Genomic DNA, 25324 nt, shown 5'->3' with positions numbered 1-25324 from the left:
TCAGCTGACTGTAACAATGGGCTCCACACTAGAGATATCAGTTCTCCCTGAGGTAACATTTGTAGCAGATTCAACAGTCTGAGAGCTGTTACCTTGTTTAAAATTACAATTTTCAGTCCAGGCATGGCGAAAGGGGGGTGAGATGGACTGTAGAGCATGGTTTTGGGCAGAGCTTCTCTTCCGACACATAGAAAGCAGTGCTTTAAGTTCTGAGCGAAAGCTCTCGTTCAGCCAGCAGTAGATAAATGGATTGTAGCAGGTACTGCTCATAGCAAACCAGTGAAAAGCAAAGTATAAAGCATTGTTGCTGCTGATGACTTTGCTGGACATCAGAACAAGGTAGCAGTTCAGTGGAAACCAACAAACCGCAAACACCACAACAACCAACATTAACATCTTTAGAGTCATCTTTTTTTTTCGTCGATGGGCATAATATTGTTCCATGGTAATGTCACCAATGGCATTTCTCAACCACAGTTTCTTTGCCACCATGGTGTAGGTGATTGAAATAACAATCAAGGGCAGGACATACAAAAGTACAAATGTGGCCAAGTCCAGATACTTCCAGAAGAGATCGGCTGGATACGGAAAACTGGGAAGACAGACCATTCTTACTGTGTTTCTGGAAAAGAGCAAATTAAATGATTAATGGGGAAATAATGCATTTTTCTAAAATAATTTATTTTGCATTTACAGCTTCATCTGTCTTACCCCCTTAGTCTTCCTTTGACAGACGACTTTTCAACATACACTACTTAATTTGAATATATATTAGAAATTATATTTCATTCTTCACTCCCAGTGGTGACCTAATTTCTTCATATCAGTGGCACCTCTACTTTTCACTCAAACTTTAACTAACAAGCGGTATTGTGTTGCATTACTTGTTTCACATAAATGTATTTAAATTGTTGACAAGCACAGAATATCGTATTCCTAAAAAAACAACAGCTCATTTTCCCTCTGCTGTGGTTACCTTTTGGACTAAAGTAATATTGGGGTTTCCCATCTGGACAATCTTTTTTAACATTCACTACTAGTTCCCAATTAGAGTATATGGATATCGGAGTAGTTCCCACTTTGGTGGTGTGCAGTAGTTTATTTCGTTTGTAGTGGCTGTTGTAATGAGAAATCCCAATGTTCTGTTAAATAGTTAAATCATCAATAGGTTGTTTCAATTTTAGTACATGAAGCTTATTCATTGTGAAATGAAAAATAAGGCAACTTTCTAATACTTTGTGTATCAACTCTTCACATTTTTCAAGATCTTCTTAGATATGCTATTGCAATCTTTATTATTTTCTACCAGACGTGGAAAATCTCTGATAAATGTAATTATGTAGCTATAATGTTCTATGTCATTGCATTATTCATTAGAAACTAATGGTTTTATCTTTGAAATGCACCCAAGATCAAATGAGACTTAGGTTACATTCACATCACATTTGTAGCTATGTCCAGGATTCCCGTCAGGGTGTCCATTCCAATCCAATTTGTATCCTGGTTTTCCTAGGGGCTTACTCTTTTTCTGCCATTATACAACGGCGCTATATGCTGGCTAAAGCCAGTACTGCATGAGATGACACATTGGATAGGCTCCAACAGCAGAGAGGCTGGCAATGTACAGTAAGATAACCCCGACGGACGTCTTCCAACATCAGAGCTGTATAGCCTTAAATCATAATGTCTTCAGAGGTCAGACAGTGGATTGGAAAGGGTTAAAATCCTGATAATGGCCCCCCTGGACGGGACCTATCACAGCCATTATAAAAGGTTGATGAGATGAAGATTAACTGATCTCCATTTTGGCAGGTTTTCATTCTTCCCTGGCATTCTGTCCTTGAAAGAAAAACACAGTCCACTATGCTTTTCTTTACGGTACAGAATGCTGGAAACTAATAGAAACCTGCCAAAAAGGAGACATATTGGTCTCTGTTCCAACTGTATTCTATGATGACCAAGATAGGTTCCATCCTGGCTCCGTCCAGAGCTTCTGTTTTTGGGGATTTTAAATGGACACCTAGACAGAGACAAAAATGTGATGTGACTGGAGCCGAAAATGTACCTTTTAGAATAAAATCTAAGTATAACATTTAATATAGAAATATCCGTACGGATCCGACTTAGCCGAAATTATAACCTGTCATCAAGTTCTTTTTCTTCTGATATTGCAGCTGTCGTGCAGAAAAAGTGAAATTCATTTATGGTTAGAAATGTCCCCTGGAAATAACTGTGAGACCAAGTTCATGATCTGAAAATGAATGTCTTTTATTCTGCATAACACTTGATGGAACTTCAAACTTCAATCCACATTCCCCTGAGAACAAAGGTTTCTGTTAATTTAAACTTTCCCGTTATTCTCAAGAATCATTTTCTTTTTCGGATTTATTTTTAGCTGAAATTATATTGGAGAATAGTGTTTGTGTACTGCGTGGTCTGAAGTCTAATGGTTAATGGTAGAAGTATATACTGAGACCTAATCTGGCAACCACAAAATTAGTGCAGAACGGAAAATCATTAATTGTTGCCTACTAAATGAAAGAACAGTGGTAGAGTATTCTTACCCGATGTAAAACTGTTCTAACTTCTGGTAAACAGCATGGGGTAATGAAAATCCACTTGCCATAAACCAAATGACAACAATACAAATGATTCCTTTCACTGTGGACATTCTGGGCTTCAATGGATGCATTATAACCTATAACAAAAGATACATTTTATAGTTTCAATCAGTCAACCAAACAGAAAAATAGTGTGTTACTGGTCATTTGCATTACACTTTAGTTCATAAGCTTATCGAGTAAGGATGGTTTATATAATTTATCAATAATAGTAATCTTTATTTATATAGCGCCAAACATATTCCACAGCGCTTACAAAAACAGGGGGCTACAGGAAGACAAAAATACAAAAACCACTGTTACATAGTAATCAGTTGATGGAAGAAGTTGGGGTGAGGGTCCTGCTCCAACGAGCTTACATACTACAAATAATGGGGTGATACAGAAGGTAAAGGGTCCAGAGATGTTCAAGGTATGGCGAGGTGGAGAGTGAGGGATGCTATACACATAAACAATGGTCAAACATTAAGCCGTGTGTTGGCTGAATCGGTGTGATTGCAGGAGATGGTTGATGGTGGCTAGCAGGGGTTGAGTCTCTAGGACTGGGAGCACGTTATCAGGCGGAGTACAGAGGAGTTTGGTTTAGAGCAGGGGTGCCCAACTCCAGTCCTCAGGGCCCACCAACAGGTCATGTTTTCAGGATCTCCTATAGAAAAAACACCTTGTGGCATTGTCAGAGGTGCCGACAATATTTACATCACCTGTGCAATACTGAGGAAATCCTGAAAACATGACCTGTTGGAGGTTCCTGAGGACTGGAGTTGAGGAACACTGGTTTAGAGGATGTGATATGCCTCCCTGAAGAGCATACCTGAAATTTTGTGAATCAGGGATTGCGCAGTAGTTTTGGATAGCGCATTCCAGAGTACAGGTGCTGCTCTGAAGAAGTCTTGGAGACGGGAATGAGGGGTTTGAATTAAAGGGGCGCTCAGTCTGATTTTGTTAGCAGAGCAGAGGGCGGGGGCTGGGTGGTGGATTGAGATGAGGGAGGCAATGTAGGGCGCCCGGTGCTATGGAGAGCTTTATGGATGAAGGTAATGAGTTTGAATTGCATTCTGTATTTGATGGGCAGCCATTGCAGTGACCGACACAGGGCAGAGACGTCCGAGTAGTGGTTGGACAGGAAGATGAGCCTGGTTGCTGCATTCAGGATGGATTGGAGAGGGGAGAGTCTGGAGCAGGGGAGGCCGATCAGCAGCAGATTTCAGTAAACAAATCTTTCCAAATCAGTCCTGATTTACTAGAGTTCTATTGGTTAAGAAATAAAAAACACACACATATATTTATAGCATGGACATAGCAAATAGTCATAGGGCCTACAAAACTTTGGGGTTAAAATGGGGCCTAATGGATAGGTGAGTGCCCCTATTAGTTTAAAGGGGTTTCCCAGGGAAATACTGATGTATATCCTCAGGGTAGGTTATCAATAGTTGATTAGTTGGGGTCTGCCACCTGAGACCCCAGCTGATCACCTAATCAAGTACCTGTTGTCATGGCAGAGCTGCTGCTCTGAGCCCTGCATAGTGGCCAGTGATTGTAACTGCAGATGCAGCTTTCAGTGATTTTAATAAGTGCTGTGCGGCTTGTACTCCGTACTCCTGTGTATTATGGAGCAGAAAGTGAGCGCCCAATTAGCTGAGGTCTCAAGTGGCAGACCCCAGCAAATCAACTATTAATAACCCATCCTAAGGACAGGGCATTAATAGTATTTACCTAGAAAACCCTTTTAACTTGAAGTGGATTTGTTCAGAAATTGTCCAAAAATATCTACCCTGACGGCAGATGTCAGGGGAATAAAGGGCCAGTGCATGTTAGAGTTTAAGTGCCAGGTTATTTTGTTCTCAAGGGAGATAAGCCACCTGGAAGTGGCTTATACCTCTCTTCCCATTGAAAACGCATACATACTGGGATGAGCATGCATGTATATGGGGGGAGGGTGTGTGTTGCAGGAATAGCTGTTGGCTAAATGATTGTACAACTAATAGCTATCTAACATGTATGGTCACCTAGGGGCATAACTATAATGGATGTAGAAAATCCTGTTGCACCCAGGCCCTGGAGCCTTGGTAGCCTATAAGTTCTCTGTTCTCCAGATAAAGATACTAGTACTATAAGTGAGGCATTATAGTTAAGAGACCCTGTTACAGATATTGTATTGAGGCCCAATAGCTTCAAGTTACACCACTGTGGTCACTTTTACATGTTATGTGGCAGTAGCCAAAACCCAAATCTTTCTGGGAATATATGAGAAAAATTGTACATATTGTCCTCTGGAAAAGGAAGAAGAGCACAATGGTTTAATGTTTACCAAGGACAACATCTGCATGGAGTTAATATGTCATCTTTGTACTACTTCTCCTTCTTCTTTTTCTTCTCCAGAAAATGAAGAAGAATGATGACTCAGTGGTTAGCACCAGTACCTTGCAGCGTTAGAGCTCTAGGTTGAACGCAAACCAAGGACAATATTTAAATGGAGTATTTACCTCCCTCTCCTCTAAAAGCAATGGTGACCTAGGTTGAAATCTGACCAAAAATAACATCTGCATGGAGTTTTTCAATTCCATATTGTCAGATGTTGTCCTTGGTCAGATTTGAAGCTTGGACCCCAGCACTACTAAGCAACAGTACTAGTAACTGAACTACATCCATTGAAGAAGGACCACCACCAGTTTTTATGAACTTCGGATTCGGCTGAAACAAACTAACTGAGGTTCTGGTTCTCGACGAACGTTTAGTAAAGTTTGACCGAAATTCAGGTTCTACAGGTTCAGTTCGCTCATAATTAATTTCATTCTGAATAAAGTGGACTTTTTCCATCTTTACCCAAATTTGTAAATTATAAAAGAAAACTTCAAAATGACTAATTCTTAAGTGGAGTAGTGAAATTTTGCATCACTATTGTGGGAGGACAGCTTGGTAGAGTGCGGGTTTTGCGGCAGTCAAAGATGGAAACAAGTTGATAAAGTCCAAGAGCAGGTGTGACCTGCGTTTATTTCAGTCCAGAGAAATTAACACAAATTCAGCCTTAGCTTCAGGCAAGAAAATAACAGTCCAGCAATAGGGCAACAGGCAGTCCCTGCCTGACCAGGTCACACTCAGCAGGTGCACCACACAGCAGGGCTTTCACCTCTAGCAGGTATCACAGGCTGCCAGAGTCCAGCAGCCATCTTAATCCCCCCTGTGTCAGTGCACACTGCTATTTATATGCACATATCCTTCTGGCTCAGCCTCAGCACCTGTGATGATTAACCTCGCACACACCCTGGAGTGGAGGAAGTGGAATGGATGGCCCCACTACCAACCTGACATCCATTCCAAAAATCCAGACCCAAAGACTTTTAAAGGAAAACCTCCAGCAACTACTTGCTGGAGATTACATTGCCCTCCTGGATTTTCATGTCTCAAATAGTGGGTCATGAACTTCCTCCAGTCCCACTAGGCATAATAACGAAACCTAGGGGCGATGTAGCGACCATCCACTATCACGCCCCTCAGTACCTCACACTATGTATGATTGTCCAAAAATAAAACCTGGAAAAACTGCAAGATGTCTTTATTAAATATTTGATAAAGAAAAAGTTGACTTAATTAGGAATCTACTGTAGTGATTAGAGTTGACTGAGGCTCCTTGGATCTAATCAATGGTTTGGGAATCAACTCTGGCTTTTTTATCGATATAAAATGAATAATTAACTGTGTTTAATATTCAACTAATTACATGTATGAAAGAATAATTAAATTTGCTAATAAGAAAAGTCAGCACTGTTAGGAAAAACATATTTTTGTTTTCCTGCGTTCAATATAACATGAGAATTCATCAGGTCTTGTTATGCATTCGTTCTGTCTAGTAGGCATCTTGGAACGTAGAAACACATCGAGCATGTTGAGTCACTTTAGCTTCTGATTATTGTTTTTGCCAAAGACAAGTATTATGTAACTAAAAGCTCCTGGCCATGTGAGGGACATATTTTTTTAAGTACATTCTATTTCTATATAAGTATAATTGTTGCTGGGAAACCAAAGTGACTAAGGAATCAGTTTTCCTCTGTATAATTTAGACACTTCATCTGAAAATTTAATGAACATCGGTATAATATCACAGTAATATTCTTTACATTACATTTGAGATAACATTCTGTATACAGCCGGGTCCAAAGGTATGTTGACTTAATATTCAGAATTTACATTCTGTACTGAATAGATTTCCAACTTTTGTACATGTGGCTTAAAGGAGTTCTCCAAGGCACAAATGAAGTTTTAAAAACCAGCCCAGTCATGTTGATATATGTGTTTGTTACCTATTTTCATTGTCTTTCATTCAGCAGTTTGCTCCCACTATGCACCAAATTTGTTTGCGTGCCCATATTTTACAAAAATATCCATCAGATCTAATGCTGCCATAGCATCCAGTGCTAGGTCCACCCACAGTAGGGCCTCCATTGTTTGACATTGCACTACCTACTTCACCTGCCTGTGCCAGATTACAGCTCTAACTAGTACTGAGCTAATTCCAGTCCTGACCTTCCACATAAAGCACAGAGATACTTCCAGAACCGAACATCCTCCCCAAGAAATCACATCTCGGCTGATGTCACCTGCCCATAGAGGCTATGGATGTGACATCAGCGAAAGTTGTGAAAACACTGCAGAAGAGAATCATGTGACTGCCCTTAGCACTCAGAAATCCCAGCAATCTAAAAAAATGTATTGAAAAGTTTTCAACGGCATGACAGATGACAATGATTCACTGAATAGTCAAAATGGTCCCAGAAAATCCCTTTAACAAAAATATTGCTTTAAACAGTGAAGATTTGATACTGATAAATATAAGGTTATGCACATGGAGAGGAGAAATACATGTCACGATTACATACTAAGTGGGAATACACTGGGCAAAACTGATATGGAAAAGGACTTGGGGATTTTAGTTAACTGTAAATTTAACTGGAGCAACCAGTGTCAGGCAGCTGCTGCCAAGGCAAATAGGATCATGGGGTGCATCAATATAGGTCTAGGGGCACATGATGAGAACATTGTTCTTCCTCTTTACAAGTCACTGGTTAGACCACACATGGAATATTGTGTATAGTTTTGGGCACCGGTAGTCAAGTGGGACATAACAGAGCTTGAGGGGTACTAAGGTGGGCAACTAAAGTAATAAATTGAATGGTGAAACTACAATAATAAGAGAGAGTCGCGAAATTGGGGCTATTTAGTAAAGAAAAAAGATGGCTGAGGGGTGACCTTAAAAATATATTCAAATATATCAGGGAACAATACAAAGCTCTTTCCCTTCCTCTGTTTATACCCAGGACTGTAACAAGGGGGCATCCTCTGCTTCTAGAGGAAAGAAGGTTTCTATACCAACATAGAAGGGGGCTTTTTACTGTAAGAGCAGTGAGACTAAGGAACTCTCTGTCTGAGGATGTGGTGATGGTGAACTTCTTAAAAGAGCTCAATAGGGGCCTGGACGCCTTTCTTGAGTACAACAATATTATATGGCATAGTTAGTAGATTACTTCAGAAGGGTTGTTTACACAGGGATTATTTCGACTGCCAGATTTGGAGTCGGAAAGGAATTTTTTCCATAAAATGAGGAAAATTGACCTGTACCTCCTTTTTTTTCTTCCCCTGGATCAACATAGCTGCATAATAGACTGAACTGGACAGACTTATGTCTTTTTTCAGCCTTACATACTATGTCAGGCTGGTCTCACACAAGCGGATTTGAATTGCAGATTTCGCGATCGCCACCTGCGTGTATGATATGTGGTAATGTGTAGGCATTGAAATGCATAGACTTTCACTGCTTCACTTACACTTACGGGTAGGAATTGCAGATTCCGCAAGTGGAATAAAAATTGCAGTATGTTCTATTTTATTGAGGATTCCGCGCATATAAGCTCTATTGATCTCTCTGAATGCGTTCAATCTGTATTGCATACACAATTAATATTATGTATGGACGCAGATTTGTATGCACGTTGCTAGGAGACCAGATACAAATAGAATAAAGAAAGCCGGAATTTGTAGTCAGATAATGCAGGACAGAGTCTGGAGAGCAACAAACCCATCCAGGCTGCTGTCTGCAACCTCTGCTTATTCTTCTGGACTTTTCCTCCCAAAGAATAAGTGTTTTCTTTTAAAGTGGTTTATACTACTTTCAAAAAAAGTAGTATAAATCTAGTCAATCCTAGGGAGCAGTATCCCATTTTGAAGGCATGGCTCTTAGAGCATCTCTCACCATGACAGTACAAGGGAATATCACCTGGGTGGTCGCCTGAGCAGTAGAAGGGTGTTCTAGGGCATCAGGCTACTTTCTGATGTCATTCTCTGCTTGTGTTTGGTTTTCTGTGTGGACGATATGCTGTCCATCTGTTGCAGCCGTTCTGAGGTTCCCACCTTGCTTTCAGGCCAGACCAGGGTTTAGCAGCATTCCTACCTCTCCTGGAGCTGAGAGGTGTGGTGGTTGCAAGATTAATGTCAGTCAGCACCTGGTGCTAAGTAGCTCTGCTCCTATTTAAGCAGTGCTAACTGTGACTCCTGTGCTGGTCAATCACTTCAGTCCTATGTTGGACAGCGTCGGAGCAACACAGAGTGGTGGAAGCTCTCCATTATAAGCTAAGTTCTTTGCTGTTTGGTTTTGTTTTGTTTCTCCCTTTGTTTTGTGCTAGGGCTCCCAGATAGGGACTGGTTAGTGGCCCAGGCACGAGTGCAGGCTCGCACTTATCAGCACGGTCGGTCTGCCGAGCAGGCAGGGCCCCCTCCCGGGCTAGGGGAGTATAGGGAGAGAATTCCCCCATTTATTTTGTGTTTTCTTTGCACAGTCGTGCCTTTGTTTATGTTATTGAGGTTGCACTTCCTGAGGATGCAACACCATCCACGTATATTCCTGTGGGAAACTGCATGCATTACCAGCCATACGCAATTTATTTCTGCAATCATTCAAAGGTCTTCCGCTGCAGATATCCTCTCACAAAAGCCTGGCCTCACTATTAAAATCTGACCTTTTATCAATTTTTAGACCCCTAAATTGGTCCCACTATTCTCTAAAGGCTGATTTAGACACAACGAGAATCGCTCAAAATACACTCAAAGAATCTTACCATTCAATATATTACATAATAGGTAGTATTAACAATGTTATGGATGATGGACTGGACCAATGTGAATTATTTGTCTGCAATCCTCATCCCTGACTCTCCTTTGTAAAGGAACTTGGATTTATTGATATCTGGAGGCTTAGAAGTCCAGATATGCTACAATATTCTTTTCTAGCTTGCACCATGTTTTATGAAGAATAAGACTGTAGTTGGAAATGGTCTGATTATTTCAAGGATGTCTAATATTACTTATAAAACAATAGGCATTTCGGATTACTGTCCAACCTTAGCTATCTTGGAATTCCAGTAGCCATCTTATAAAACAACATAAGAATTAACCCAATGTAGTTTCCCTTATTAAGGATCATAACTATATCCTAGGGCAGTCTTCCCCAACTCCAGTCCTCAGGGACCCCAACAGGTCATGTTTTCAGGATGGATTTCCTCAGTATTGCACAGGTGATGTAATTATTGTTGGTGCCTCAGACATTGCCACAGGTGTTCTTACCATAGGATATCCTGAAAACATGACCTGTTAGTGAGCCTTGATGACAGAATATTCCATCCAGTATGAAAGGTCTCTCAGAGAAACATTTGTTTCAGGGCAAATTTGTCATTAAACTGGATGTGGCAGTTAAAGCCAATCTGAGTTGGAATCTATGAAGTGAGATAAAGTCTGGGGTGCATCAAACAGAACATTTTAAAACAGATTGACTCAATAGAAACAAATCATTTCCTGGTTTCAAGAGAAGAGTGAAATCAATTTCAAAGCCAAGTAGGAACTACAGAAAAGTTTCTAGCCAATTGTATCAATAATCAGGGAGGCTTAACTCTTCCATGACAAGGGTCGTTGATGCTCCTGTGTCCAGGTCACATTCTGCAGCTCTGGCATTCCCACTTTCAAAAAGTCATACAACTGTGTGAGGGCTTGTTTTTGACTAAAAAAAAAGGAATTCTGAAATTACACTTTTTTATGGCATTCACCATGCAAGATTAATGATGTGATATTTTAATAAGTTGGACACTTACGGATGCAGTAATACTAAATTTAACTTTTTTTTTTTTATGCAACGTCTGTGAAATGGGGGGGGGGGGGATTAAGCTTTAAATATATTTTTTGTTTCGTAACAATCAAAAAGTCTTTGTTTTAGTTATTTTTACTTTTTTTTTTGTCCCCATGGGGACTTAAATTTGCAATTGTTTGATTGCTTATATAGTATAATGAAAGTCTATGGAATTGTACTATATTGTATTACAGACTGCCTATTAAAGACACGCCACTTTCAAATTCTTCAGAAGCCCCCAGGCTGCCATGACACCCAGATGGCAACTCTGCGATCTTATCACAGTGGGGTTGTTCAGGACATTTAAATGCTGCTGTCAGAATCAGAATTATCTCTGATTCCAGCTGTTGCAGGCAGGTGTCAGCTATAAGACAACCGATACTCACCATGTATGCGAGGTGCACACGAGTGCAATGCGAGGTTTCCCATTAAACAAAATAGGAAACACTTGCCGAACAAAGAGAAACACTTGTTAAAAATGCCTAACATCACTTTGGGGAAATAGCAGGAAACCTCGTGTTGTACACATGTGCACTGCACATACCTTGCGATGCTTTTGCGGTCCCATTGAAAACAATGGGCAGGTGTTCTGAGGGAGTGCCCAAAGATAAAACATGGTGCAATTACTTTTCTGCGCTGTGATGCAATGCATGAAAAAACTGCTCTCGTGTATGACCCCAATCAAAAGAACGAGGTTCATAATCGTGTGAGATTTGTGTCTCGCAACGCAGAAATCTTGTGCGATTTTCTTGGCTGTGTGAAAGTGGCCTTACAGCAAGCAGCATTTTTCTCTGTCTTAAATCTCCTTTCTGCTGTATGAAGTTTATTTGTAACAATTTTGAGTTATTGAGCATGAAAGATCTTCATAACTGGAGAAAGAGCCATTTTTCTATAAAATGCTAAAAATAATACATGTACTGTGTAAACAGCAACCTGTCAATTAACACATTGGAAAATACTTATAAGTATGAGCCACCTGTATTCCCTGATTGTCCCTAAATAGCTCATGTGTACATAAATACCTCCATAAAACACCCTAAATATCTCATGTGAGCAGTTCGTACCCTTCAAAAATAAACTATGAATAGAAGGAAACTACAAGACAAGACTGTAAAGAGGGCTATAAGCGAAAAAAGGAAAACGTTTAAATTACTAAAACAAGAAGGCAGTGAAGAAGTTCTGAAAACATACAGGGAAAAAAACAAAATATGTCAGGAAAAGATAAAAACTGCAAAGGAGGAGACAGAGAAACTGATTGCCAAAGAGAGCAAAAATAACCCTAAATTAGTTTTCAGTAGAGATGAGCGAACGTACTCGGTAAGGCCGATTTCGCAATCGAGCACCGCGATTTTCGAGTACTTCACTACTCGGGTGAAAAGTACTCGGGGGCGCTGTGTGGCGGGGCGTGGTGGAGCCGGGGGTAGCAGCGCGGAACAGGGGGGAGCTCTCTCTCTCTCCCCCTCCCCCCCCACTCCCCTCTGCAACCCCTCGCTCACCCACAGCTCCCCCGAGTACTTTTCACCCGAGTAGTGAAGTACTCGAAAATCGCGGTGCTCGATTGCGAAATCGGCCTTACCGAGTACGTTCGCTCATCTCTAGTTTTCAGTTATATAAATGGTAAAAGGATTTGCACTGAAAACATTGACTCCTTAACAAATAATGAAGGAGAAACCATAGAAGACGATAGGGGTAAGGCAAATCTATTAAATTGTTTTTTTCTCAAGTATATTCACAAGAGAAAAAGAAATTTCACACGAGACACGGGGATAAAATGAACCCCCACTAAATATCACTTGCCTAATGCAAGACGAAGTGCACAGCCTGCTAAAAAAGATTACAATTGACAAATCACTGGGCCCAGATGGAATACACCCAGGGATTCTTAAGGAACTAAGTGACGTGATAGATAGACTGCTATTTCTTATATTTAGGGACTTTATTGAGACTGGGGTTGTATCAATGGATTGCCACATTGCCAATGTGGTTCCAATATACAAAAAAGGGTCAAGAGGAGAGCCTGGTAACTACAGGCCAGTAAGTCTCACTTCAATAATTGGAAAAATATTTTAGGGGTTTCTGAGAGATGCCATCATGGAAAACCTCAAAGAAAACAACGGTATAACTCCTCACTAGCATGGGTTCATGAGGAGTCATTCATGTCAGATCAACTTCTACAACGAAGTATGTTCCAGGCTGGGAGTGTCTATCGATCTTGTATATCTTTTTATTATATATTATATTTTTCTAAAGCATTTAAAACCGTGCCACATAAAAGGTTAGTATATTAAATAAGACAGCTCGGACTGGGCGAAAATGTGTGTAGTTGGGTAAAGAACTGGCTTAGAGATGGAAAGCAGAGGGTGGTAATAAATGGTTTGTACTCTGATTGGGCCACCATTGCTAGTGTGGTGCCACCGGATTCAGTATTGGGCCCCAATCTGTTAAATATATTTATCAATGGCCTGATAGAGGGGCTGCACAGTAAATTATCTATATTTGTCGGCGATACAAAATTATCCAAGATAATTAATACAATGGAGGACCATGTACGGCTGAAAATGAACGTAGATAAGCAGGGGGCTTGGGTAGAAAAATGGCAAATGAAGTTCACCATTGACAAATGTAAGGTTATGCACATGGGCAGGAGAAACGGGTGTCACGAATATACACTAGATGGAGTACTGCTAGGGAAAAGTGATATGGAAAAAGACCTGGGGGTACTAGTTACTGTAGACTCAACTGCAGCAATTTATGCCAGTCAGCAGCTGCAAAGGCAATAAAGTTTGGGGTACAATAAAATAGGTATAGGGATGTGAACAAGAACATTTTTTTTCACTATATAAGGCACTTGTCAGGCCTGACATCGGTTACTGTGTACAGTTCTGGACACCGGTACTCAAGAAAGATGTAGCAGTGCTTGAGGGGGTTCAAAGAAGGGCAAAAATTAATAAAAGGAATGGGAGGACTGGAGTACCCAGAGAAGCTATCAAAATTGGGATTATTCATCTTAAAAAAATACGGTTAAGGGGCGACCAAATAACTATGTATAAATGCATGAGGGGACAATACAAGGATCTCTCCCATGATCTGTTTATACCCAGGACTGCGACAATAACAAGAGGGCATCCTCTATGTCTAAAGGAATTAAGGTTTTATCACCAACACAGAAGGGGGTTCTTTACTGTAAGAGCAGTGAGATTGTGGGACTCCCCGCCTGAGGATGGCAAAATCGATATAGGAGTTTAAGAGGGGACTAGATGTCTTTATAGAGCGCTATGATATTACAGGATATAGACATTAAATAACCAGAAGGGTTGTTAATCTCAAATGTTCATCCAGGGTTTATTCTGACTGCCATTATGGAGTATGGAAGGAATTTTTTTCCCCCAAATGGGGGTAAATTGGCTTCTGCCTCACTGATGTTTTTTTGCCTTCCTCTGGATCAACAAGAGGGGTGGAAACAGGCTGAACTGGATGGACATTTGTCTTTTCTCAGCCTAGCATACTATGTTACTATGTCCCTATTCACCAAATTACTGTAGTTTTGGTTAATAGAAGAATGGACCGCTATGGCCAGGCTCAAACGATCATATGCTCATTGCATATTACCTGCGCAGTTTTTGGGCATGTAACATGCAGTGGCAATTTTTCCATACACTTTAATTGTGCACTCACATGAGCCACCTGAAATATATGCCTCCCCCAAAAATTGTGGCATGCTCTATCTTGGCGAGTATTATGAGCGCATACATGCCAAGATAGTCTATGAGGTTTTGCAGCACGCAGGAAGAATGCATTGTCATTGAGTACTTGTGTGTTCATCAGCGGCAGGCCGGAAACAGTTGTAGAAATAAATAGAGTGCCAACAGCACAATCCAGAACACTTTAAAGGTAGGGCAATTGATGTATAGTCACTTGGAGACAGAATCCATGCATCCAATCTAAAGTAATAGAAGGAAGACGTAACGGCAAATCTTGAGGTCTTCATTCCTCCTCTAATGACATAACAGCAGCAACGTTTCGATCAAAAGGTCTTTGTCAAGCAACACGGTCGTGTGAGCCTGGCCTTTCTGAAATATGCTACCCTGATATTGGCAACATATTCAAATAAAAGATTTACTTCCACATATACCTTATGAAAAAAAAGAGTTTGAGGATTGCGCTGGGAAGGGACCATGCACTATTATATAGGATGGGTGAATGGTTGATTGTGTTTACAATACCTGTCCTAGCTTACAGTAGAAGAATAAGTCAACAGCAGCATTCATTGCCTTAACCCTTTCGAATCCAATTTGTATCCTGGTTTTCCTAGGGGGCTTACTCTTTTTCTGTCGTTATACAACAGCGCTATATGCTGGTGAAAGCCAGCACTGCATGAGGTGACACGTTGGATAGGCTCCAACAGCAGAGAGGCTGGCGATATACAGTAAGAGAACCCCGACGGATGTCTTCCAACATCGGAGCTGTACAGCCTTAAATCATAATGTCTTCAGAGGTCAGACAGTGGATTGGAAAGGGTTAATGAGTAACATGGTGTACATGAAAGAGGCAAAGGTGACATTTGTTCTGCCCATGAACATGGGACATAATATCCATATATGGTAGGATTGTTTACAGTTACAAGAGAGCATTTCCCATTTTTGTTCATTGCTCCGGAATATGTCATATACATAGGTTCTTAGTAAGAGCCCCATGTAGTGGTTAACATTGTTAATACTATCTTGCCTGCTCTGTAAATGATCAAGGGGTTGTACCAGGATTTCAAGCAGCCACTTCAATCTTGATTTTCAGTGGTAAAACAAAAAACAATTAGGCAATTGTGTTACAAGATTGATGATGCATACATAGGCGGTTAGGTGAGCATAAGTTGTGTGAAACATTAGTGTCCACTTATATATTAGAACTTACCTGGTGTCTGTCCAGGGCAATAGCTGTGAGTGTAAGAACAGAAACATGGACTGAGCAATACTGCACAAAACGGCTCGCATGGCACATGAGCTTCCCGAAAACCCAAGTGCTGCTCACAAATCGGACCTAAGAATAAGAAAAAGGAGTTTAAAAGTATTAATGTGTGTGCCAATATATAGTAATGTGCAACTGTTGTTAACACATCTCTTGCTTACATCTAAAAGGGGTTTTCCCAGTTTTAACTGTTTTGCCGCAGGAGGAAGACAGCTGCATACAGTGTGCAGTGGCCTGAGTTGGTACTGCAGGCTGAGTCCTATTAAATTGGACGGGATTCAGCCTGCAGTTCCCACCCGGACCACTGTGCAATGTATGGAGCTGTCTGCTTCCTGCAGCAAAACAGCTACCAGAGAGACAAACGCTTTAACGTTCAACACATTCACAATATATGCTTACCTGACACACAGAGTATATAATCCCTCCCATACAGCATATTCTCCCCCAGTAGTATCTATTTCTACACACACAGTATATACTCTCTCTCCACATACAGTAGTATTTCTCCTTACACACATAGTATATAGACCCCCTGCATTAATTCCCCCACACAGTAGATTCCCCCATACAATATATACTCCTCCCAGTGTATAGATTACTCCCACACAGTATATCCCCCTACAGTATATACTTCCCCACAGTATGTATTTCCCCTTAGAATATAAAATCTCAACCCCTCTAAAACAATATATATCCCCCTCCACAATATACAATATACATCCTCCAGTATACAACTTCACCCCACACAGTTTATCTTCACCCCAATAGTATATCTCCACCCCCCACCCACCCACCCACCCAACCCCTCCAGCCCTTATAGTCAGTCATCGTGTAGCTCTGTCTTCTTACTTGTAGGTAGTCTCACTCCCAGTTCTCACAGCTCCCTTACTGTAACCAGAGTAGGGCTACTGTGGAGAGAAAGGCTAGAGCAAAACTGCCAAAAAGGAGGAGGACAGTGTTTCACCATAACTACTGAGAGGTGAGGGGACCAACTGGAAGGTGTCTTCTCTTGTGAAGTGGAGACGGCCTGCTACCATCCGTCTTCCTTAAATCCATCAGTGATTACATTTTTACCAAAGAGAAACTGATATAAAAAAAAAGTTGCACATTTTGGCACGAACTTTTTTGTAAAAAAAATGTGACTTTCTCTGATATTTGCACTCATGTTACTTTTTAAAAAGCTGGTATGGCTTTTGTACGATTTACCAGAAATTTACTCCAGTTGGCCTACATTTCTTTTCTTGTTGCATGGATGGCCTGGTATGTGCCAAATGTTATAAGAGGCATGCGCCTCTTAATATTGTAATACATAAGTCCAGATTATAAATAATACAAGCAACTAATGAAGTGGTGTTAAATTCCATAATATATACATACACACTGATTTAAAAATCAGGGCCACCTGGAATATCTTCTGGATGAAAAAAGATACAAGTTGGAAACTTTGCAATTTAGATTACATGGGTGGAATAAAATGTTTTGACACTATGGTATTGCCTATTGGCTACCCCATTTCCCTGAAAATAAGACCTACCCTGCAAATAAAATATATTTTTTGCATCACAATAGTTAAAAATGCAGGACACATAGGAGAGAACCCGTGCCCCTATTTTAATATAGAAGGGGGCAGGGACCCAACACAAACACACAATTATGACTCAGACACACACAACAATAGCATACCACCTAGGGTACAGGGCCTAATGTGGTGGTTAGCTGATAGTGATACTAAGCAAGATCACAGTGCGGTAGATAGAGAACTCTGCACTGGGAATTAGATGCCAATGAAGTAACGTATCAGGACTTCATGGATGATACAGGGGGCTTATCCTATGGGGCTATATATGTAATCTTTTGATTCACTTCATTAATTTTAATATTCTTAGAGTTTGGTTTGAGGCATTTCCCTACAGTATCAATTAGTTCATCAGGAACCACCCTAGCCCTAATGGGGAGAAAAATCTCCCGTAGTGTTCTAGTCCCTTATAGATTAGGATATTGATTGTTAATAGAGTATCTGGTCCAATTATAGAGGCAAATATATAAAGTCCCGGCCTGGTTAGACTGGAATGAAGCACAGGGCGCTACTGGTGTCACTGCTATGTGTAGATAAGCATAAGCAGTGAGAACCCCATTACATAGGTGTGTGGATGCTTCTTATCCACTAACCTTGCCTGCAGACATTCTAATGCCACTCATGCAGAAACAAAGGAGATGGTATCTCCGTTTCTGCTGCTGCTGCCTGATCAGGGTCTAGAGAACCTTATTAGAGATAAGCGAGTGTACTCGTTAAGGCAAAATAGTCGAGTGAGTATTGCCATTTTCGAGTACATGACCGCTCGTGCCAAAGGATTCGGGGTCCGGCGGGGTATGGAGAGCGGGAGGAACAGGAGGGAGATCTCTCTCTCTCACCCCCCGCTCCCCCATGCTCACTCCCGCAACTCACCGCTCACCCCCACCGGCCCCCGAATCTTTACTCACGAGCGGACATGTACTCGAAAATGGCAATACTCGCTCGAGTATTTTGCCTTAACGAGTACGCTCGCTCATCTCTAAACCTTATGTTTCCCTCAGGACCAAGCTAAGCAAAACTCCCTTTTCCCCTATAATAGTATGTCCCTTTTTAGGGATAGGTGGTTGCATGCCAGAGCTTATCTAAAGTTGCCTCAAAGATGGAGTTGCACAAATCAAATGAAATAAAGATTAAACAAAATCAATATAAAGCCTGCTACCTTGATGGTAGGTTGCAGGTGTCTGTGGGTCTATGCTCCTGACCCTGCTTAAATAGGATAAAAGACCCACCTAGGGGTGAAGATATGAGTGGCTTGGGCCAATCAGAATTCAGGGAGGGCATTGTTTATCAGTTAGACAAAATACTTGCTACCAACATCAGTTCTATCGCAGTTTTGCATGTGACACAGAAGTGGGTAAAGTTGTCATGATTGGGCTACAGTTTCGTACAGTCTGAGCTGCTGTGATCGCTCACCACACAAGAGGGTAGCACAGATCTTCTGTGATGCAATCACAATGCTATGTAATTGCTATGGAAACGCCAAACAAAGGGAGGGGGGCCGCCGAGATGGACATCAGCAGCGGCAGGGTGTTCAGAGATGAGGGGACTCACTGCGGGGATGAAGGAATCCCCTGCTGCTGCTGCTGGCACAGCTACAGCAGGGGATCATGATCTTCTCCCATTGCTTTCAATGGGGCAAGCGCTGCTATCCAGGGGTTCCACATGCATTGAGAGGGTGATATCAGGCAGTGAATCACGATCCGATATCGCTTTCGCCAGTGTGCAGGAGCCCTCACTCCCCTTCTTGGTGCTCTCCCTAAGGAGAGATGTTACCCCTCCTGATCCACTGTTTTAAAGGCCCTTTTACACGCAATGAGAGATAATCATTACATGTAAACGCGGGCATCGTGCACTGTTCGTTTGAACGATGGATTTTAGTTCAACTTAAAATCCATCGTTCAGCCACTGAAAGACTGAACAAATACAGTCTATTTGAATATCGCTCATCTTTCAAGAGACTGCAGGATGTTCTCCCTGTTTACTCTAGCAATTAACACTTTATGCAAATAGATCACTAAAACTTTCAATCTTTCAGTCATTTGAAAGATTATCTTTGCGTGTAAAAGGGCCTTAAGAGTCACAGTAGAATAATACATTGAACTGTTGTCATGTCTGGTCTTGTCGGGACTATCTATTATTCTAAATAACATTTTAGCTAGAAATAGAGATATAGTCTCTTAGGTAGCAATAAAACCTGAGACAATTACTGTTATGTAGTATATTTGCAGGTTGGAAAATAAAGTGAACCTCTATATTAACCCATTAATGATTCAGCCGCCCTTTTTTTTCCATTTTTGTTTTTTCCGTTCCCCTTTAAAAAATCATAACTCCTTCATTTATCCATCAACGTCGCTGTATGAGGGCTTGTTTTTTGCAGGACGAGTTGTATTTTTCAACGGTGCTATTTAAAGTACCATATAATGTACTGATCCAAGATGAAGGACAATAGTTCAGAAAGCGCCTTAGGGATTTTCAGTAGGTCGTTAGCTTTAACATTTCAAATCCTCTGAAATCAGGGAGAGCTGCAAAGACAATTGGGTTTTTTTCTCAAAAGAGAATATCTCCCAATAAGACATACAACAAGCCGTAAATAAAAAGAAAAATGTCTGCGCTCTCAGAATATGTAAGGCATAGACCCAAGTTTTTGTCAATCCTATGGAAGAAACAGGAACGGCACTTACTCAGGAGGAGGGGGTTATGACCAGCAAAAAGCCCCCTCCTTGAAGTGTCAACTCCTCAAATCGCCCAAGTGGTAGTCACGTCTCAAACTCAAGTAAGTTCAACGTATTCTTTATTCCAAATGGTGATCGGTAATGTAGTTGGCAACGCGTTTCTGTGCACACAGGCACCTTCCTCAAGCCTTGGAATTACCTATATTTCAGCATGATTACTAATAATTTATTCTTCTCCTTGCTGTTGTGTTAGTTTGAGTTTCACTGCATTTATCTTCTTTAACTCTGATGGGTATGTCAGCTGTTGGTGTACACATGGGGGCAATTGGAGAGGGTTTTTAGTTTCCTCCTGCCCTGGGTTCTGTGCTGGTCAATTTTTGTGCAGTCTCCTTCTGCTCTTGGTAGAGGATATCCTTGGCTCTGGTTTTAATGGTTCTTCCAGCAGCTATTCAGATAAGTACAAAGATTTATTTCTGAGATTTATTCTTTGAGGGTTTTGTTTACTTATATGGTGGTTTTTCTTTGTCATTAATCAGGGTTAGTGAGTGGCACAGGCTTGAGGGTTGGATGCGTCCTTATCAGGGCGGATCATTCACTAGTAGGCAGGGGTTTTCACCTTCTAGTTGCCCTTAGGAAATGTTTCCCTCTTTTGTTTGGTTTTTCCTCCTACCTCAGGGTTTGCTGGTAGTGTGGTGTGAACACTGCTAAGTGAGTGTTTTGGTTTACAGTTTTTGCACGCTTAAAGCAGACATGACACTTGCACTGTGGTTATTTGCTTAATATGCTCAATAAAATGGTCAGTGTTTGTCAGTTTTAGTTTAGATGAATTGTTATCTTAGTCACAATTCTAGACAAACACAATCACATCACATTTTATTATTAATTGATGCAAAAATTCAGGTAATTCCAAAGGTTTCAATTACTTTTTCTTGCAGCTGTATATATACATGATATGATATTTGTGCCCAACTATGCACAAGCATGCTATATCTGAACCCTCCTGCATTAGTGGGAGTTCTTCAGACAAGATACTCAGCACTTGGTCCTTAAACTGTGGCATAGATGGGTATCTCAACTGGTTTTATGCCTCCACTGGACCAATTTTAGGATGTGTCCTAACTCTAAAGGATGAACATATGTGGCCATGTAATGTACTGTAGTACTCAAATTGCCTGATGTGCCCAAATTGAGCACTAATTACACCAAGGAAAATAGCGAGGGTCTTACAAAAGTATGGGCATAAGCTCCAATGTGTACAGTATGTATCTTGCTCCAAGAAAAAAAAAAGAATTTCTATACCTGTATAGTTACTACTAAACATTGCTGCTGCTATACTAGGAGAAAATATTACCACCAAAGAGTGTTTAAATATCACCTACATATTGTTAATGAACGAATGCATTCTACTAGGATCAATGTTACCACTATAAAATGCCCAAATAATACTGTTATATCATGACCACTAACATTGCCACTACATAGCAAAATAATAATATTATCAATTATCATAGTTACTTACTAAAAACCACTAGACAAAAACAAATAATAGTCCATACAGTGACCATATAGTGGTAGACACCAGTTCCACATAGGCTGTCTGCAGTGAAACTAAAACCAATGGCTACAGGTGATGTCTTCATTAGACCTGCATAAACAATTTTCCTAGCCTTGACTTGCCTGCAGAGTTTCTTCAGCTCCCCAGTTTCTCAGCACTCTCCCTACCTTTTTCCAACTTATACACACTCCCCGTCATGTTGATATCCCCAGTTCTTTGCCTGTTGCTATCCCTATTACTGTACCTGATGTGCTGTACAGTGTCCCCGCATACTGCACTTCAAAACTAATCTTGTTAGAAGTCTAGATACTAAATTTAAATGTTTTTATAGTGTGCTTAAGCCTTTAACGCCTAGAGCACAGCAGAACCCTCTAAAAGGCCAGGTCCACCCTTCTGCAAACATACTCAGTGCCCCCCAAAATAAAACACATTGTAGGAGTTATCAGAATTAAATGAAACTTTATATGTGTGATTGTAACGCTGCTATAATTAAGTGATTACTACTCTCTATTAGCGATCTGTCGAGGGTGCCTTGTGTGCATGCCCTCACACATCCACTGGTCCCAACACTTCCTAACAGTCTGGTCAGGAGGGCTGAGGTCAATTAGCAGACAATTCGTAGATATGACCATCCAGTTTCTCACCTTCCAATAATGCACCCCTCTTAATCTCTTTTATTTGAAAAACATGTCTAAAATTGTATCATAGAGGCATCTAGTGGTCAACAGGCTCCACACAAGCAGAAAAAGAGATCCACTACACACAAGTAGCCTCTGTGGGCCTTTTTATAGGCCAAGGGTGGGACCACTTTTAGGGCCTCAGGTGACAAGACCATTCATCTAATCACATCACAACTCTAATCATTTCCATATCTGCCTGAGGTGTAACTGCATGCCAAGTTTTGTAGCAAAACAACTCTTTGTAGGTAATTGAACTTTTTTGACAATGAGAGTTTATAAAACCCAATTTCAAAGTTGAAGAGTAGCAGATGAGTAACAGAAATCTGCTTTCTGTGTCTCTTAAAGTTCAATGGGACAACTGCTATGGCTGAAGTAAGGAAAGCTTATTCGAAGTAGCCTCCTTCTGCTACACTAGGGGCAGATCATCAAGGAAGCCATCCACCATTGTCTGCAGGAGATTCAGGTTCCGATTCGCCTTGATTTTCCCTTGAATAAACACAGGTCCAGCGATGGCTCCATGCATATATTGTAGCAGAAAGAGGCCATTTTGAGTACACTTTCCTTACTTCAGTCATAGTAGTGGTCCCATGGCACTTAGGGCTCTCACCCACTGGCGTTTTTTTCTCCACTGCGATGCGATTCTAAAGTTAAAGTCTCGCATCGCAGTGCGAGAAAAATGCAGGCAGATATCCCAAAATCGCTGGGATATCGCGGCGACATCGCCAGCTTTTTCAATGGGGCCAGCGGCAGCAGCGCTAGCCCCATTGAAAAGACATAGAGAATGACGCGGACTTCTGCCACAGCTGTGACGGCTGTCACAGCTGTGGCAGGAGTTTCCTTCATCCCTGCGGGGACCGCGGAGATGAAGGAATCCTCTGTCACAGCTGTGACAGCTGTGACAGCTGTGGCAGAAGTCTGCGGCATGCTATCCAATTGCTTTCAATGGGATCGGCACTGCTGCCCATCCCATTGAAAGCAGTGGTTTCTGACAAGCTGTACAGAATGATTATCGGAGAAGGGCTTGAAATATAAGCCCTTCCCCGATAATCATAAAAAAGTGGTTAAAAAAATAATAAAAATGTTACTCACCTCTCCTGCTGTCAGCCGCGTCCTCCGGCTGGCTCCCCGGCACTGCTACTGAGCTCTTTCAGCAGACGGGGATTTAAAAATCCCTGCCTCCTGAAAGGGCTGTGCGGATTGGCTGAGGGCTCAGCCAATAGCAGCTACTGCTTCGCTATTGGCTGAGCGCTCAGCCAATGACAGATAGCTCTTAGCTATTCATTCATGAATAGCTAAGATATTGCTATTCATGAATGAATAGCTAAGAGCTATCTGCCATTGGCTGAGCGCTCAGCCAATAGCTAAGCAGTAGCTGCTATTGGCTGAGCCCTCAGCCAATCCGCACAGCCCTTTCAGGAGGTGGGGATTTTTAAATCCCCGTCTGCTGAAAGAGCTCAGTAGCAGTGCCGGGGAGCCAGCCGGAGGACGCGGCTGACAGCAGGAGAGGTGAGTAACTTTTTTATTTTTTTTTTAACCACTTTTTTATGATTATCGGGGAAGGGCTTATATTTCAAGCCCTTCTCCAATAATCATTCTGCAGGGCTTGTCAGAAACCACTGCTTTCAATGGGATCGGCAGCAGTGCCGATCCCATTGGAAGCAATGGGATAGCATGCCGCGGACTTCTGCCACAGCTGTGACAGCTGTCACAGCTGTGACAGAGGGTTCCTTCATCCCCGCAGGGATCAAGGAAACTCCTGCCACAGCTGTCACAGCTGTCACAGCTGTGGCAGAAGTCAGCGGCATTCTCCATATCTTTTCAATGGGGCTAGCGCTGCTGCCGCTGGCCCCATTGAAAAGAATGTCACAGCGATATCGCAGCAATTTTCTCGCACTGCTCTGTGAGAGTTTTCACTTACTCTCGCAGCGCAGTGGCGAAAAAAACGCCAGTGGGTGGGAGCCCTTAGAAAGACATGAAAAGCGGATTTCTGCTTCTCACATGCTACTCTTCAACTTTGCAATTTGGTTTTACTCTGTATGTCTTACAGGGGCTAAAACACAAAATTGAAATCCATGTTCCGAGGCCCCCAAGTGCTCATGCACCATACCATCTATAATTGACCTGACATCAGATTCCACTGTCATTGTAACAACCATTCCCTGCATGGAATGGCTGCACAACATGAAATATCTTTATTATAGCTGACAAGTTTGGATCATTTAGATGTTATTGAACGACAGATTGCTGTAAAATAACATTCTCAAAGACACAAATGTTCCTCAGGAGCTACTGTTACATCCTTACTGTTACAAAGAAGTTTTGACTCAAAGTTCTGCCAAGTATGGATCAGAGCAGCATACTGCCTATGGAGCTGTCCATGGTGCTACATGCTGTACTAGAGGATTCAGAAGGGTTTTATCTTTTGTAGTTTAGTGCTACAATCAGCTATTTCTGTGCATGTAGTAACCAAAAATATACCACTTAAATAACCATAGACTTCAGCCTTATCTCTAAACTATGTGAATCATAACAGCATGAGTCACATTTTGGCTAAGGACATACGCTTGCTGCAGTTATGCACACAGAATACCTATATACACTCCAGTAAAGAAGAGCTTGCAGTGTTACCCTCCTTCCCAATTTTGCACACAGAATACTATATACAGGCAAGTACAGACAACCTTGCAATGTTACATTCTTTCAAATGTCTCACCAGGGTGAAGGGAGTATTCAGGAGAGTTATCATTATGTCAGCAACTGCCAGGTTAACTATGAACAAGCTGGTGGCCGATTGTATCCTCTTGTTCTTAATGACAACATGGCAAACCAGAATATTTCCAAATAGAGAGATGATGAAGATGACAGAGTAGGCGACTATCAACAGGGCTTTCACAGTGAAGCTCTGAGACTCTGCTTCATACTTGGTGTTGTTCTCAAAGTCCCCAATGTCATCGATATTCAGCCCTCCACTGAAAAGTGAGGAGATGTTAGGAAATCCATAAAATGAAGAGAAAAGGTCAGAAGAGTTCACCAAGTCAGTTCTCCTAAACGGCTTTGAAGCGTAGGGTAAAGAGAACCACATGTGTCTGGTCAT

The 25324-nt window shown here is 41.5% G+C and overlaps 1 protein-coding gene across 1 annotated transcript; it reads right to left on the bottom strand.

Annotated features, from left to right (window-relative positions):
* On the bottom strand, window positions 1–25324 carry LOC136579733 (G-protein coupled receptor 83-like). The gene is made up of 4 exons (XM_066579796.1): window positions 24944–25324; window positions 15697–15822; window positions 2565–2698; window positions 1–622 (listed from the first exon to the last, which is right to left on the bottom strand). The coding sequence occupies exons 1-4, from the start codon at window positions 25322–25324 to the stop codon at window positions 1–3; spliced, it is 1263 nt and encodes a 420-aa protein (XP_066435893.1).

The sequence above is a fragment of the Eleutherodactylus coqui genome, chromosome 10 (assembly GCF_035609145.1).
Source record: "Eleutherodactylus coqui strain aEleCoq1 chromosome 10, aEleCoq1.hap1, whole genome shotgun sequence".
Lineage (NCBI taxonomy): Eukaryota > Metazoa > Chordata > Amphibia > Anura > Eleutherodactylidae > Eleutherodactylus > Eleutherodactylus coqui.
This window is presented reverse-complemented; position numbering and strand designations above follow the sequence as displayed.